Source organism: Martes martes (genome assembly GCF_963455335.1).
Source record: "Martes martes genome assembly, chromosome: 13".
NCBI classification, from domain to species: domain Eukaryota; kingdom Metazoa; phylum Chordata; class Mammalia; order Carnivora; family Mustelidae; genus Martes; species Martes martes.
In genome coordinates this window covers 12,890,151-12,908,313 of record NC_137901.1, presented here as the reverse complement: position 1 = coordinate 12,908,313, position 18,163 = coordinate 12,890,151, and the positions used below count along the sequence as shown (strand labels likewise).

At 39.4% G+C, this 18,163-nt stretch overlaps 1 protein-coding gene across 2 annotated transcripts in view; it reads left to right on the top strand.

The window, feature by feature from the left end:
• The window catches only part of SERPINB7 (serpin family B member 7), a 59,096-nt gene that overhangs the window by 39,611 nt on the left and 1,322 nt on the right, over nt 1-18,163 (top strand). For both annotated transcript variants that reach the window (XM_080822002.1, XM_080822001.1), the window contains exons 3-7: nt 537-587; nt 1,196-1,312; nt 10,016-10,133; nt 13,523-13,665; nt 15,697-15,843. In XM_080822002.1, the coding sequence (XP_080678128.1) occupies nt 537-587; nt 1,196-1,312; nt 10,016-10,133; nt 13,523-13,665; nt 15,697-15,843 (576 nt within the window). The remainder of the gene's footprint in view (nt 1-536; nt 588-1,195; nt 1,313-10,015; nt 10,134-13,522; nt 13,666-15,696; nt 15,844-18,163) is intronic.

Here is an 18,163-nt window from a genome sequence, read left to right as displayed (position 1 = left end):
CCATTGAGGATGATATTTGCTGTGGGTCTTTCATAGATAGAGTTGTTGAAGTTCAGGAATGTTCCCCCTATCCCTATACTTTGAAGCGTTTTAATCAGGGACGGATGCTGGATTTTGTCAAATGCTTTTTCTGCATCAATTGAGAGGACCATGTGGTTCTTCTCCTCTTATTGATTTGTTCTATCACATTGATTGATTTGCAAATGTTGAACCATCCTTGTAACCCAGGGATAAATCCCACCTAGTCATGGTGGATAATCTTTTTAATGTGCTCTTGGATCCTGTTTGGTAGGATCTTGTTGAGAATCTTAGCATCCATATTCATCAGTGATATTGGTCTGAAATTCTCCTTTTTGGTAGGGTCTTTGCCCGGTCATGATCTGTGTTCTAACCAAGTCAATAGCTACCTATTTTTTGCTACCAAACACATATGCAAACACAACCACTAACAATGAATCCCTTCCTTCCTTTATTTTGTGGGGTCCCTTCCTGTCAAGCAGGACCTGCTAACTGATTTCCTTACTCCCTGTTTGCAGATGCTTCACTTCAACACAGCCTCGGGATGGGGAAGCTCTTCTCAGGCTCAGGTAAAGACAACACGTTCTTTCAGGGAAAGAGAGTGTGAGACTGACTTTAGAGAAATCACTATCGTGCTGATGTATTTAATTATGCTTACCATCCTTCAAAGCAAAGGAATGTGTCTCACTCAGATTTCCATCTTGTGACATCTCAAGGACAGTTTTTGGTAATTTACTTGTTAATTATTAACTTACCAATATTTTACTTCTGTGTTGGCCAGATTTTGGCAAGATAGTTTGGAAATAAATGCTTTGCTTTTATCCTTTGATATTCACAGCCAACTTATATTGGTAAAATGAATTATTTAGTATACATGCAAGGCAAATTCATTATCTGCCATTAATAATTTTATTCTTAAGTTAATTATTTTATATGTGCTGCCGAAGTGAGCACTCAAGTTAACTATTTTAGTAAAATTTGTAATTAACTTTGATCACAGGTACTATTTGAGAAAGGGCAAGAAATTGTAAATAGAGGTGGCGTTGCTGAATTTACAAGCATCATTATTTTTCAGTTCTTTCATGGTATAATATACATATTTTATGTTATGTGTAAATAAGAGTGTGGATATATTTGCAGTCCTGTAATACATTTTTATACATTTTTTAAATAACAGCCAGGACTTCAGTCTCAACTGAAAAGAGTTCTCTCTGATATAAACACATCCCATAGGGATTACGAACTCCACATCGCCAATGGTCTTTTCGCAGAAAAAGTGTTTGACTTTCATAAGGTAAGTGTGGCCTCCCCTGTCACAGGTTATTTCCACTCTGGACCCCAGTTCAATCCATCATCTGCAAAAGGCTTGTCTTTCTACAGAGCGATACAGTGGTGATTTTTTTTTTTCTTATAGCTGCTAATTATGTTCCTTGATGTCTTTGAAATTTCATCTCTCCTGTTTCTAGAGTACAGCTTTACTGGAGCTGAGCACTCCCCATATTCAGGGTCCCCCGACTGAGAGGCTCCAAAACAGAGGAGACCATGTCCTCTGGCAGTGATGGGGAGGGAGGAGCAGGTAGCCCACTTAGGGTTGTCCCTGGCAGCAGAGGAAAAAGTCTACCCACTTTTCCTCTGAGCTTTGTGTCTCCTGGGATTGTTGTAGATCCCCAGGGCTGAGTTCACCTCCTCTGTTCTCAGCCACGCCCTTTCACCCCTCCTGCCAACAGTAACTTTGCCATGGGATCATTTACGGCTCTGGGTGTCCTGATAGGGGACATAGGTGGATACAGCCAGCTGCTGGCGGAGGAATGGCTCAGCCTGGTCTAAAGACAGGGTCAGGCTCATGTGAGGTCAGCGGGTGAAGCTTCCACACTACTGGATGGTGTCTGTGCTTCCAGTTCACTCACCGTGGCTTCCTGCTCACGCAAAGACCAGTGAGACCAGACTGTACCCTGTAGGCTCCTGGGCTCCCCGCATGCTCCGCACGTGCGTTACAGCCACTGTCGCTGTGACAGCCGGAAGCTGGTTAGCGCTGTTCAGCAGCTGCCGTGGCCATGATTTTCAGGGCGTGTTTGTGCTCCCTGTAATTCTCCACTTGCCAGACAACCATAAAGCTCTGCTTCTGTGACATCCCTGGGCTGATCTCCACTTGTGTCCGTGCCAGCTGTCCATGCTCCACCCAACCATTATTGTCTCCTGTCTGTCACCCACACAGATCTTTGTCCCTTCCTACACCGCGCCCAAGCCCTTTGGCAGCCTGGCAGGTATGAAGCACTAGGCCACTTTATGTTTTAATCTTTCCCAAAGAATCCTACACAAGCTTTCCAGGGCCGTATGTATGTTCAACTCCACATTTCATGTCTCTTTTCCCACACGTACTGTGGACTCCCTGAGGGACTGTAAACCCTTTTAACCTGGAAGTTGATGTATCTGTCATGTTACTATTTATAGCACATTTCCATGTTCCTTAATCTGGGACTCGGTGTATGCACCCAGCACAGGAAAGGTGCGATCCAATCACCAGCATGGAAAATAGACGCTGCCATTGTTTTTCCTCCCAAACATTTACAAACACAGCTATTCTAAAAACTACTTTTGATTAAAAGCATGACTTGCCTTTCACTTGTCAGTGCAGTACAAAAATAGATTATCTCCAAATTTTCTACATTTTGTTATGTAACAGTTTTTTACTCATATTTGAATATGAAGGAGTCTATTTGAATTGAGGAAGATAATAATAATGTATAAATTTTCTTCACAAAATGTCTGGAGAAGACCCAGCCGCCATCTCTGATACTTTTCTCCACTCTCCTCCCTGAATCTGTGCTAAATCTGTCTTGGTCAGACCTCTGTGAATGTCTTTCCCTATTGCCCCAAGCTCTGCCACCATTGAGGGTGACTTCAGTGTCCCTGTGACAGCCAGCTGTGAGCTCAGGTTCCCTCCTTACAGTCTCCTGACCCTCTCTCCCTATGCCATTACAGTGACAAATGCCCAAGCCCCACCCTGAAACTCATCAACGCCCAGAACTGTTCCACTCCTGAAATCTACAACTGGAGTTGCCCTGTCAGTGGCCACATCATTTCATGCTTCTCATTCTCTCATTATTTCAGTCCCACGCTACCTGTTCTTCATCTGCATCGAGTTATGCAATTTTTCCGTCTCTCATCATCTCTCAACATATGAGCTCTCTCTTTCCCCCAACATAGCCCCACCCGGATCAGTCCCATGACTTCCCTCAGCAGCTGTGCCTCGGCACACTTGGCACACTTGTGCCAAGCCTCGGTGTGTGCGGTCACCACCAGGACACTACAGGCTCCTAGCCCTGCTAGGTGTCCTGCATGCTGTCCAGCAGTCAGCTGGGCGCTCACAGTAATTTCTCTCATTCCTCACACCAGTTTCTGAAAGCTCTTCTGCTTCTCTCCATTTCCCAGCAACCCCTATGGCCACCATCAGTTTCAACTAGGTCTATACCAGGAGCTCTAAGTCTCTGCTTCCTTATATTTGTTTAGTTGGTCCTGGAGCAGGAAAAGGGCCCAGTGCCGTGGGAGCTCAGGTAAGGACTGGAAGCCATGGGAGTCGGTAGAAATGGCCCTGGGTTTTCTTTAGTGCACATCCTGCTTCCCCTGGTTATCAGAATCACATAACAGGGTGTCACCACTGCCTTCGGGTGGGGTGGGTGGATGGGTGGATGTTTGGGTCATCTGGGATAACCTGAGACCTCAGGGTGACACCCCTGTGCTCCTCAGAATTGCTGCTCTGGGTTCCTGGGGTGACTGCCTGCACGCCTACTGCTCTCCACCTACCCAAAACCAAACACTGGGACTTAGCTCCTAAATTTTATAGCCATTTGTTGTGTTCACCTCAAAAATAGAATTCCCGTACTGCACAAGCACTTTCAGCTTTCAAGCTGCTTCTTCTCTCTTTTTTTTTTTTTTTTAAATAGGAACTTACTTTAATACTGAAATGGAAATACATGTTGTAATATACATAGGATGAATATTTAAGCTCTGGATAGGCCATTTGATCTTCTTAAAATTAATGGAAGAATTTTTAAGAGACAAAACAACAGTGTCTCTTTCTTAAGGGTGAATACATTGTATAAGTTCTTGGAACAAATTGTATCTAGAGAAAAAAACTAGACTTGATTTGTCTAATATTCCAGCTTCTCTTCTATAGGTAGAAGCAAATCTGCCTCAGAATAATGCATTTTCTTTTTTTTTTTAATTTCTTTTCAGTGTTCCAGAATTCATTATTTATGCACCACACCCAGTGCTCCATGCAATATGTGCCCTCCTTAATACCCACCACTAGGCTCACCCATCACCCTACCCCACGCCCTTCCAAAACCCTGTTTGTTTCTCAGAGTCCACAGTCTCTCATGGTTCATCTCACCCTCCTATTTCCCCCAACTCACTTCACCTGCCCATCTCCCAATATCCTCCACGTTATTCCTATGCTCCACAAGTAAGTGAAACCATATGATAATTGACTCTCTCTGCTTGACTTATTTCCCTTAGCATAATCTCTTTCAGTCCCATCCATGTTGATACAAAAGTTGGGTATTCATCCTTTCTGATGGAGGTATAATACTCCATTGTATATATGGACCATATCTTCTTTATTCATTCATCCATTGAAGGGCATCTTGGTGCTTTCCACAGTTTAGCAACCATGGCCATTGCTGCTATGAACATTGGGGTACAGATGGCCCTTCTTTTCACTACATCTGTATCTTTGGGGTAAATACCCAGTAGTTCAATTGCAGGATCATAGGGAAGCTCTATTTTTAATTTCTTAAGGAATCTTCACACTGTTTTCCAAAGTGGCTTCACCAACTTGCATTCCCACCAACAGTGTAAGAAGGTTCCCTTTTCTCCACATCCTCTCCAACACATGTTGTTTACCGTCTTGTTTATTTTGGCCATTTTAACTGGTGTAAGATGGTATCTCAATGTGGTTTTGATTTGAATCTCTCTGATGGCTAATGTTGAACATTTTTTCATGTGTCTGTTAGCCATTTGTATGTCTTCTTTGGAGAAGTGTCTATTCATGTCTTCTGCCTATTTTTTGATGTGATTATCTGTTTTGGGGGTGTTGAGTTTGAGGGGTTCTTTATAGATCTTGGATATCAGCCCTTGTCTGTGGTGTTATTTGCGAATATCTTCTTCCATTCCGTGGGTTGTCTCTTTGTTTTGTTGACCGTTTCCTTTACTCTGCAGAAGCTTTTGATCTTGATAAAATTCTAAAAGTTATTTTCACTTTTGTTTCCTTTGCCTTTGGAGACGTATCTTAAAAGAAGTTGCTGTGGCCAATGTCGAAGAGGTTACTGCCTATGTTCTCCTCTAGGATTCTGATGGATTCCTGCCTCACGTTGAGGTCTTTTATCCATTTCAAGTTTATCTTTGTGTACAGTGTAAGAGAATGGTCAAGTTTCATTCTTCTACACATAGCTGTCCAAAAATCAGCACCACTTATTGAAGAGACTGTCTTTTTTCTTTTTTTTTTTTATTAAATTTTTTATTTATTTTCAGCATAACAGTATTCATTGTTTTTTCATCACACCCAGTGCTCCATGCAATCTGTGCCCTCCCTAATAACCACCACCTGTTTCCCCCAACCTCCCACCCCCCGCCCCTTCAAAACCCTCAGGTTGTTTTTCAGAGTCCATAGTCTCTCATGGTTCACCTCCCCTTCCAATTTCCCTCAACTCCCTTCTCCTCTCCATCTACCCTTGTCCTCTATATTATTTGTTATGCTCCACAAATAAGTGAAACCATATGATACTTGACTCTCTCTGTTTGACGAATACCCAACTTTTGTAGCAACATGGACAGGACTGGAAGAGATTATGCTGAGTAAAATAAGTCAAACAGAGAGACTGTCTTTTTTCTACTATATATTTTTTCCTGCTTTGTTGATTATTTGACCATAAAGTTGAGGGTCCATATCTGGGCTCTCTACCCTGTTCCACTGGTCTTGTGCCAGTACCATGCTGTCTTGGTGATCACAGCTTTGTAGTAAAGCTTGAAATCAGACAATGTGAGGTGCCCAGTATTGTTTTTCTTTTTTCAACATTTCCTTAGCAATTTGGGATCTCTTCTGGTTCCATACAAATTTTAGGATTGTTTGTTCCAGCTCTTTGAAAAATGCCGGTGGAATTTTGATTGGGATAGCATTGAAAGTATAGATTGCTCTAGGCAGTATAGACATTTAAACAATGTCATTTTCTTATTTAAGCAATAAATTCCCATCTCCACTTGTCTTCTACTTAACAAAGAAAATAGGCAATCAGGGCAGATCCATATCCCAAATAACACCCTGCTCCCTTTCCCTTTTCCCTTCAATATCAGGGGGAACACTTTGCTTAATGGATAAATCCTCCATTTCTCTTTGCCACCTCACCCCCTCCCTTGCCCCCAGTTTCTTGGTGATGTTTCTGTATTTTTCCTGAACTTCTGTCACTCTGTTTTCTGTCACTCTGTTTTCTTCTTCTTCATCACATATAAATGTGCTCCAGATACACATCTTCTTAATTTTTCTCTCCTTTTTTTTTTTAAAGTTACCCCATGATTCTCTTTCCATTTCTGTGTTTCTCACTCTGACAGTCTAAACTTGAAAAAGCTTATTTGAAGGGTGATATGTGCAGGCAGAATCCATTTTTTCACCCTCTTTCACTGCACCATCTATTGCAAACTAGCTTCTACCTTCCACATTCTCCTGAAGCTGCTCTTACCAAGGTGACTAATGGCTTCCAGTGGACATCAAACTATGGATACTTTACCTGCCTCTTTAGTATTCAATGCTATTGGAGCTCCCTGAAACTTTCTCCTCTCGTGGTTTCTATGGCATTGATTTCTCCTTGTTTTCTACCTTCTCCTCATTTCACTTTCCTTTGTTTATCTTTATTCCTTTACTCATCTCTGAAATACTGCTGCTCTTTAGGGTTCTGCCCTCTGGCCTCTTCTACTTTGAGTCTACTGTCTCACCTAAGAAGAGATGATTGACTTAGAAAGTTTAACTTGTTGTTGTCCTCCGTACCTCCACAGCTCATCCATTCCTCACCCTCAGTGTCATGCTCATCTCTCTGCCTGCCTACTGCCAGTCTTCAAGTGGGCATTTACAGGTTCTTCAACACAACATCTCTCTTATCCCCACATATTCTCTTTCCTCCGGGTTCTCTTTCAGTCAATGACCTACCAGGTATTTTGATCAACTTCGACATTGCCTTTTCCTGGAGCTTCACTGTCCATCGGTGAAGAAGAGTTAATTGATTTTCCTTCTACTTTCAAAGAAAAGTTATTTGAAATAATTTCAAACTCACATAGAAATTCCAAGTATCATTGAAAGAACACTTTCCTCCTGAAGCATTTAAGATGCTTTATCATGTTTGATTACTTTCATGTAATTCCTACAATGGCATTCTTCTACATAGCCACCATACAACCATCAAGATCAGGAAGTTAACAGTGTACATTCAGCCCATCTTCAGATCCTTTTGGGTGTCACCAATCAGCCCAGCATCACCCCTCATAGCAAAGGACTTAGTTCAGAATCATGCATTATATTCTGTTGTTGACTCACTTTTAGTCTCCTTCAGTTTGGAACAGTTCATAGCCTGTCTTGACTTTCATGATCTTGACACTTTTGATGATTATTTAGTGTCCAGTTTTAGGCCAGTTATATTTTAGAATGTTCTTCAGTGGGTTTTTTTTGATATGTCTTCATGATTAGAGTCCTATTTTCTCCCAGCATTTCTGAAATATGATTGATATAAAATACAGTATAAGTTTAAGGAATAGAACATGTTGATTTGATACACTTACATATTATGCAAGAATTATCACCATAGTATTAGCTAACATTTGCACCAGATTTGATGGAAACATCCAACGAAGCCTGTTTGTTTTTGTTGTGTTATCCCTGTGGCACACTGGCAGGATTCTGATTTATTCTGTTGCTTGTCCTGCCATCTTTGGTCACGTGATTACAGGGATGTATGCTGGGTTTCTCTGCTGTGAAGTTACTCTTTTTCCCTTTGTTGTTAAGTATCTTGTGAGGAATGGCTTTCAGGCTGTGTAAATATCTCATTCTTGATAAAAGATATTTATTTGTTTATTTATAATAATATGGACCCATGGTGTCTTGTTTTAGCCAAAGGGTTAATCCATCATATTATTTTCATGCTCAAATTATCCCTTCTATTGACATCTATATTTGTTTGACATGCCCACCTCATTTGAGCACTTTCTTTCTGGCACCATGAGAATTTCCAATCTCATCTTCTTTCCCTGCCTCAGTCCTAGAATCAGCCATTTCTCCAGGAGCCCTAATTCCTTTTTAGGAAAATACATGCACATAGCAAATCAATGTTCATCTTTTTACCCAAATATAGTGAAACCCATGAGTTCTACTGATATCTCCAATTTCCATCAAACACCACAGGGTTCATTTTTTTTTCTCTTTTTCTGTGTTTAACTCCCTTCTCCAGCATTGAGAAATCTGGCTGCTATTATTCTTACATATTTACTTGTTTGATCAATCTCCCTCTATGTAACCCATTTCTCATCACTGATGGATGCTGTTGCTCCTCCCAATTGGAAAACACCTTCTTCATCCCATGAGAGATCTGCCCCTCCATGCTAGGCTGCCTCTCCAGGAGTATATGTCTTCCCTCCACTTAGTCCCCCACATCCCACAGTGGTTGCCCATCACAGAGATGTTCCTGTCACTTTTATTGGGCTTTGACATCCCATAGGATTGTCCACTTCACACTAATTAGGATCTAACACCTGCATGAGGCCACCCCTCTTCAGGAATGCCTCTGGATTCTGCCTAAGCTTGAATTCCAGAGCTGGGCTTCCCTGACAAGACAATGTGTTTTTTGTCTCCTTTGGCCACTAATACTTTGTGTTGAATGGCTCTTCACCATGATGGAGCTCTGCCATCCATCCAGCTCTGCCACACTGGTCCTCCCCACCCTGAGATGTGTACCTACCTAGATTTGCCCCTCCTAATGGCTTTGAGTCTCAGCTGTTCAACAAGGAAAGGGAAGGGTAGGGGATAAGAAAGAGTTAGTTCTACCTTCTTAGTGTATCTCTAAAATTTGTTTTGTCCTCCCCATGGCCCTGGAAACTGCCAGTGCTTCAGTTTAGGGCCTCTTTATATTCCTAAGGATAAACTATAAGGACATTTTAGTAAGTTCCTCTATTTCAATTCATTTTTTTTCTATGCTGATTTCAGAGTCCCCTTTATGAAATGCATATTTAATTATATTACTCTTCTGTTTAAATCCTTTTAATAACTCTCCCTAAAATAAAATGAAAGCTCCTTTTCCAGGGAAACAAGACAGTCATGCTCTTTCTCTGTCCTGGCTCCTGTCCTCCATTTTCCCCTTTCACCACATGCTTCAGTCATCACAAATTCCTGTGGGTCTCCTGAGTGTGCAAAGATTCTCTTACTCCTCTGAGTGTACTACTGCTTGGGGCTCACCTTTTCTGCTCATCCTCTTCAACTTGACTTCTTTTTTTTTCCTTTCAAATGCAGGCCAGGTCCAGGGGCTTGAGCTTTATCTTAAGTACAAGAAGTAGCCTGGAAACTTTCTTAATGCTTTCAGTAGGAAGCGGATGACACAAGCAAGGGAGATGAGCAAGGACACTGTTGAAGTATTTATGGTGAGAAAACAGTTCTAAAGTCAAGGAAGTGGGCTTTAGCCATAATCCCTGTTAGCCTCCCCTAATCCACTTCAGATAAACTTAGGTTCAAATAGTGTGCTTGCTGTGCAAATTCAGTTTCAGGTTCTCCAGCAACCTGTCCAGCCATATTTTCATATTTCTATCCACATTTCCTCATCTTTGAGTGGGGAATGAGTCCTTGAGTATGATGGTGGAAGTGAAGAGACAAGTTCAAAATCAGAGTTGTTATTTGCTTAGTTAATGGTGACTTGTGACTATAAGAACTATGTATCACCTACAGAACTATAATTATTTATATTTATAGAACTATATTGAGTGTGCTGAAAAATTATACAATGCCAAGGTGGAACGAGTTGACTTCACAAATGATATAGAAGATACCAGATATAAAATTAATAAATGGATTGAAAATGAAACACATGGTGAGTGCAACCTTATTTTTTTTTTAAACAAGATTTGTCAGTGATATGTGAATACTGAGAATGGCCAACTTTAAAGCTGGACATCTTTTGTAAGACATGCAAGGAACAGTTCCTCCTAATCCAAAGTAAAGATTGATGCTATTGAATATTTCTCATGCACTCTTGGTGGTAAGACAAATTGGTGCAGCCACTATGGAAAATATAATGGAGGTACCTCAAAAAATTAAAAGCAGAGCTATCAATATGATCTAGTAATTCCACTACTGGGTATTTATCCAAATCAAATGAAAATACACTAATTTGAAAAAATACATGTATGCCTGTGGTTATTGCACTGTTATTTACAGTAGCCAAGATGTGGAAGCAACCCACATGTCCATCAGTAGATTAATGGATGAACAAGATGTGATATATATCTCATAGATAGATAGGAATATTACTCAGCCATAAAAAGGATGAGATATTACCATTTGCAACAATGTGGACAGACCTAGAAGGTATAATGCTAAGTGAAATAAGTCAGACAGAGAAAGACAAATATCATTTCATTCACGTGTGGAATTTAAGAAACAAAACAAAGGAAAAAAAGAGGCAAACAAAAAACCGACTTTTAAATACAGAGAACAAACAGATGGTTAGGTGAGGTGTGTTGGGGGATGGGAGAAATAGGTAAAGGAGATTAAGAGTACACTTACCTTGATGTGCACTGAGTAATGTATAGAATTGTTGGATTATTATATTGTACACCTGAAACTTAATATAACACTGTATGTTAATTATACTTCAATTAAAAAAAAAACCAGAATGGTGGTTACCAGGGCTTGGGGATCATTGTGTGAAGGGGAGTTGTTTGATGTATTTAGAGTTTTAGTTTTGTAAAGTGAAGTAAGTTCTGAAAATGTGGTATACCACAAGTCATATATAGTTAATACAACTGACTTGTTAAGATAGTAAATTTGATGGTATATGTTTTTTAACACAATCCTAGCACCTCAAAAAATCAGTGTTTCCTTTTCCCATTTTCTATTCTAGTCCTTGGCTTTATGCACAAAGAATAAGTTGACCTAGTTATGTTCGGAGCCTATGTTCACATCTGTGTTTATATTTTTTTTCTCACATTCTATCTCCCATATTTTTACAGACTACTTTGCAATTTTTATGACCATTTAATTGCATAGATCATGTATGAAGTAAAGAATGTAAACATCCTTAATAGTTTTTTATATTTACTATATGGTGGAATGGTAATATTTGGGTTATATTGGTTACATCAAATAAATTATTAAATAAAAGAAGAAAGAAAATTGCTTTAGTATTTGTCCACAATGTGGTTCTGAATAATCTTAATAATTTGAATGCTTTATACTTTTCAGAAATCTTACCTATTACATTATCTCATTGGATTGGGAAACAAGCCTATGAAACAAATATTGATTTCATTATGACCATTCATAAATTACTCTGTGGGAAATATATTTTATATCATTGCTTCCTCTAAAAGATGCATTGTTTATCTTTCATTTAAAACCCTCTTCATGTATCAAAATAATGTAGGTGACAAAAGTGGTACCTTCCAGAAAAAGTACATTGCTTTATTGGTAAGTGTTTTCACACAGCTAAAAATTGAATTCCAGCAGATGTTCTTGTTGAGTTCAAAGCAAATAAGGCAATGTATTCATTGCTATTTTGTTAATCAATTGATCCCAAACCTAGTCATTTCTTTACTTAAGGCTTGACTTGGATTTATACTCTGAGCAATATACAAGTATTTGCTGAGTGTGGTTCTGTCTCAAAAGTATGAAACATGTGACTTGCAAACATTTCACATACTACAACTCGTCCTGGGAATAAGAATACAGTGTCCCAGTTTTCTTTTGTTTATTCATTCATCTTTACCTCAGTAGAGGGTTACTTGGACCATTAGCCACCACATGTTTCAAATATACTATTCACAAATGAAGAGGAACCGTGTAATTGCTTTTCTTAGTAACTGAATGGAATTCTGTTTAGTGTGTAGTTTTTAAGGGTATCAGATTGCTAATATCTTTTTCCATGTGGACCAATTATTCATTTCTCTTCCTTCTTTTTTCGTGCAAATATATTTCAAAAATTATTCTTATTTTGATAAGCGTTAGTTCTCAATACTCATTTGGAGGGAACACTTTAAAATGCTGTCAACATTGCAACAAACCCACCCAAGTCTTATCACCCCAACTCCATCCTCCACACACTACCAAAGCAGTCCTCTTAAAAGGTAAATCTGACCCATCATGACCGTGTCCTTTCTTATCTTCCAATGAATCCTGAACAATTATTTTCCATTGTCTTCAGAATAACCCCAAATTATTACTAGACATTCAACGCTCTTCATTATTGGCCCCTGCCTCTAACCTTTCCAACCCTACTTTCCCTATGCATTGGAATAACTTAGGGTTTCTCCAGATACACCGTGCTCTTGCGTGCTTCCATGTGTTTGGGTAAACAGTCTCTGCTGTATGCAGATTCTCTCCACCTCCCACCTTGCCGTCAGCTCAAGCAGAGGGCCAAGCCTGAGATGGTGCCCCTCATCTGTGCTCCCACAGCACACTCAGCATGTGGCTGTGGTACCCATGTGTACAGCTGCTCCCCTGCAGTGGACTGCTAGCCCAATGATAGCAAGGACTGTGCCTCTCATGGTTGTGATTCAAGTATCGAGAATAGGGTTGACATCCAGCAAAATCTTGTTCATGTGGAAGGAAGGAAGGAAGGAATTAGCCCAACAGAATGGAATTAAAATATAATTGAAGTGCTGTGGCTTTGTCAAGGCAGTAAAGGTAGTTTGGTGCTTAACAGCAAGGAGGGGCTTTGGGAATTGTCTTTCTGGGTCAGAATCCTGGTGCCCTAACTTTCTTGTTGTGTGATTTTGTACAAATTACTTCATCTCTCTGTGTTTCAGCTTTCTCAACAGGAAAGTGCCCACCTCACAGAGATTTTGTGAGGATTAAATCAAACATTGTACATAAAGTGTTCGGGGAGTACTGGACGGAGCATTTGCTCATAGATTATTACAATATCATTGTTATTATAGTTATGTTGTAAGGAAAATATCATGTTCACCTTGTCTTTTTTAAAAAATTATTTTAATGGGGCACTTGGGTGGCTCAGTTGGTTAAGCATTCACCTCTTGATTTTGGCTCAGACTGTGATCTCAGGGTGGTGAGATCGAGCCCTGCCACGGCGGGGGTGGAGGGGGCATACTCAGTGGGGAGTCTGCTTGACATTATCTCTCCCTCTGCCTCTGTCCCTCCCCCTGCTCTCTCTTCTTCTCTCCCAAATAAATAAATGAATCTAAAAAAAAAATAAAAAATACATTAAAACTTAACATATTTTCTCCATTTATATTTCAAAAGGCAAAATCAAGAACATCTTTCGAGCAGGTAGCCTAAGTTCCTCAGCTGTAATGGTGCTGGTGAATGCTGTGTACTTCAAAGGCAAGTGGGAGCTGGCCTTCACCAAGAATGAAACTGTAAATTGCCTGTTCAAATCTCCCAAGGTATGGAAATATTTTTTAGATTTTTTTTTTTTTTTCCCAGGAGACCTGGGTGTCTCAGTTGGTTAAGCATCTACCCTTGGCTTAGGTCATGATCTCAGGGTCAGGGTCCTGAGATCAAGCCCCGCATCAGGCTCTCTGCTCAGTGAGAAGTTTGCTTCTCCCTCTTACTTTACTCTGTGCTTTCTCTCTCAAATAAATATAAGATCTTAAAAAAATTTTTTTTTGTCATAATATTCCTTTGCAGGAATTATGTTATTTGCATAGACAAATGATGGATTCATCATTTCTTTACTTATTTCTTCTATAGGTTACCCAATACTATATGGTGACTTGTTTATAAAACAACCTATTTTCCTGATAATGCAGGTTATGGTACCCTATTGGAGGTGCCCCATAAATTGATATTTCTTAAAATATGTTCAAATTTGAGAAAGGTAATAACATGTGAATTCATTTTAAGATATTCTAGTTGGATGCCTATAAGAAGAAAATAGGACAAAAGTATACTTTTCACTTTTTGTGATTCTAACTATGGGGTAGATAATTTTAGTCATTTAACATCAGTGGTTTTTCCTGAGTCAAAGCCAGGATGTGTTTCCTTTTACAAAGGAACAAGTTATGTTTAGTAAAATTATGCATTCTCAAGTGTCTGTCTTTTTAAAAAAATTTTTAAAAGATTTTATTTATTTATTTGACAGAGAGAGACACAGTGAGAGAGGGAACACGAGCAGGGGGAGTGGGAGAGGGAGAAGCAGACTTCCTGCCCAGCAGGGAGCGGATGAGGGGTTTGATCCCAGGACCTTGGGGTCATGACCTGAGCCGAAGGCAGACGCTTAACAACTGAGCCACCCAGGTGCTCCCCGAGTGTTAGTCTTAACCAACTTTTGTAAAACATATATTCTTGTGGGGGTGTGTGTGTGTGTGTGTGTGTGTTTTACCAATTTGTACACAATAATCTTATGGGATAGTAGAAACATCAGAGACTTTGGAGTCAAAAGTACTGTGTTGGGGTCCTTGCCTTGCTTCAATGCCAATCTGCGTCGTCTTCGGCAAGTTCACTTAACCGCTGTAGACCTTCCCATCCTCACAAATGAGGCGATTCCACTAATTGACCTCTAAAGATTCTTTCAGTCACTCAGCCTTTTGTGTTGAAACAGAGAAACTCAGATTAAACTTTTAAATTTAGTTTTATTTATTGAAATGTTCTTTCTGCATTCTTCCACATCAGAACTTTTAGATACAGGAGTGGTGAGAGCTGGTAGAGATCAAATATCACTGAATGAGTGATAAATATCGCTATGAATAATATAGATTTTTTTTTCTTTCATCAGAAGTCAATTACAGACCCGTACTATCAAAATCACACAATTTAAGAATGAGGTCTTAGGGGCACCTCGGTGGCTCAGTCATTAAGCTTCTGCCTTTGGTGCATGATCCAGGGTCCTGGGATCGAGCCACGCATCGGTCTCTCTGCTCAACAGGAAGCCTGCTTCTCGCTCTCCCACTCTCCCTGCTTGTGTTCTTTCTCTTGCTGTGTCTCTCTCTGTCAAATAAATAAACAAAATCTTGAAAAAAAAAAAAAAAAGAAGAATGAGGTCTTATAAAAATAAAAAATCTATAGCATCCATTTTTAATTATAATGCTATTTAATAATTATTTGTTACTTACTATATAGACATTTTCAGATAAAATGCTAACTGCAAAGAAATGTACCAAGTTCTAGGTACATTAACTCGCATGATCTTTACAACAGTCCTGTGCAGTAGGGACTAGAGACTCCATTATGTTGATGAAGAAAGGGAGGCATAGAAAGGTGAAGTAACTTGCCCAAAGTTGCGTGCTGGAAGTTTTAAACTCAGGCAGTTAATCTCAAAGTCTGTGCTTGTACCCCTAAGCCATGAACCACTGCAACCACTATTGGCAACAAGTCAGGAAAAATCTACAGGATCAACCAAACGAAAACTGAAACACTATTCTTATAAGTGAAATAAGGTAGACTAATAAAAAATTTTTTTGTGACTTGACTTTCAGTGTCCTGGGAAAGCAGTCGCCATGATGCATCAAGAACGGAAGTTCAATTTTTCTGTCATTAGAGACCCACCTCTACAGGTTCTTGAACTCAAGTATCACGGTGGCATAAGCATGTTCATTATGCTGCCTGAAAATGACCTGTCCCAAGTAAGTTGCTACTGCCACTTTCACTATTGGGGAATTAGAAGATTTTTAGGATATTATTGTATTTTTATGTATCAACTTTACAATTTTGGATTGTAAGAATTAGAGATTTACCCCTATTCATTTATTTGACAGATATTTAAGGAGTACCTACTCTGGGCCAGATGCCGTTACAGTTACTGAGATTGACTTACCTCTGTTTAACATAATTTTAGTTGAATAGCTATGAAATTGTAACCCTCTCAAATCTCAGCCTTGGAGAGAAAATGGCATGAGTTAAGGTCTTTGCACTTGGCCATGAAAATAGTCTTTCATGTATTATTGGAATTTGCACAGACTATTTTCAGGCAGGAATGATACTGTGGGGTCTGGAGTCCTGGGCCTTTGTGCACTGAAATGTATGGTCTCATTCTGAGCTGCTGTGTCTCTGGGGAAAGCAGAGGTTAGGGACTGCCCTGTGACTGGTGTGACTAGGACAATAGACCAGCATGGTACAAGAGGCAAAGAGGATAGTCCTGCAAAGCCAGGAAGAATCACTGTATCTCAGATCCTGATCTTTTCTCAGGCCTATCAATGTAGCCTCCTGAGCCTGTGACCCGAAATCCCAAAAGCCTGGGTGTCAACATCCCTCTCTGTATTTCCAATCAAAAGTAATAATAGACAACATTCATTGAGCACCTACTATGTGCCAGGCCATGTACTCTGAGCTGCATTTATGTTACCTCGTTTGATCCATACAGCAGTCATGTGGGGCAGGGAAAGGAGGCTCATGGAATTTGATCAATTTATCTGATAGGTACATACATATGTACAAATATGTGTGTGTGTACACACCTATCAGCTATCCTAAAATATTACAACTAAAGTTTAAAAATTTTTTTGTGTTTTGATTAGTAAAATATTGACTCTTGCTTATAAAATAACTGGGAAGCTACAAAGAATATAAAGAAGTTCTCCTCCTACCTAGAGGCATTACTTCTATCCATCCTTTTTCTATGATTTAGAAACATGATTTTAGAACTTTAGAAATACGATTTCTAAATGGACAAAACCACTGAATCATTATAATGATTTTCATTTAGTTTCATTTTAATTACCTTTTTTTGATGAACAGCAAGAAGAATGTCATGAAGTTGCTATTGTTAAACCTAAAGTGACAATATAAAATATTGATACTCATATTAAACCAATAATTCACTTGACAATCATTATCACAATTAGATTTTAGCATACATCAGTTATTTTAACTTCAAATAATCTACCATAACAGAAAAATAAGACCATATAAAACAAACGGCAGACAACATGAAAGATAGATTTGTTCTTATACTTATTGTCTAAGTTTTTCTTTTCTGTAATAGATCTTCCTAATAATGTTTAGATCAGATGAGTATAAATCTACATATTCCTACATTATCCTATAGACCTATATAACCCTATGCAATGAAATAATGGGGAAGTTGGCTTTATAATGAACTAAATGAGGAAACAATTCTAATTCAGAGTGAGAAGTTATTATAGATTAACCATAAACTGGATAATTTACACACATAAAATTTTAATCAGACAAAATTTGATTAAACAAATTTAGGTCCTTGATAAGGATAACTGTGAAAAGCTCTTTAAAATTCCAGTGAGACTGAATTTGAGAATAAGTATCTACATATAAGTTTTATAAGCAACGTGCATGAAAAATCTTCCCTGTGTACATCTGGACTAGTCCCTGATCAACTCAGTATTCAGGAGTTGGTGAATTCCATTTGTGAATCATTGGGGGCAGCAGTGGTGCTGGAGAGAGGGCTGTGGGCTCCTAGCTGTGTAACTGACATGCCCAGCTATGCAATTTGGCATATTTCCTACAATGTCTTGAACTTCAGTTGTCCCATGTGTTGAATAAGAGGATGTATTTGGATCCAAGCCCCCCGGTGGTTTAGGGACTGTGCTAGAAGGTACTGATCACCTAAACTCTGGAAGCTAGAGCTCTGGGCTTCTTGCTTTGGGCCACCTGCCGTTCCATTGGTTATTCCGGCAAGTTATGCAAACATTACCATTTTCTATGCCGTTCATGATGGGAAATGGTCAAGAAATGCTGACTTAAATGACCACTGAGCTCCTTTCACCCTCTGATGATCTCTGCTACCCTAATTCCTTCACCTGCCTGTTGTTCCACTTTGGCTGTATTTGTTCATATGTGGGCAGAGGAAAGAAATGCCTTGAAATACAAGTAAGTAACACCTTGTCATAGCAGAGCAAATTAAACATGATTTGTTAAAGAGTGCTTGAACTATCTATGCTAATAATTTCCCATTTTCAGAATCCTCTG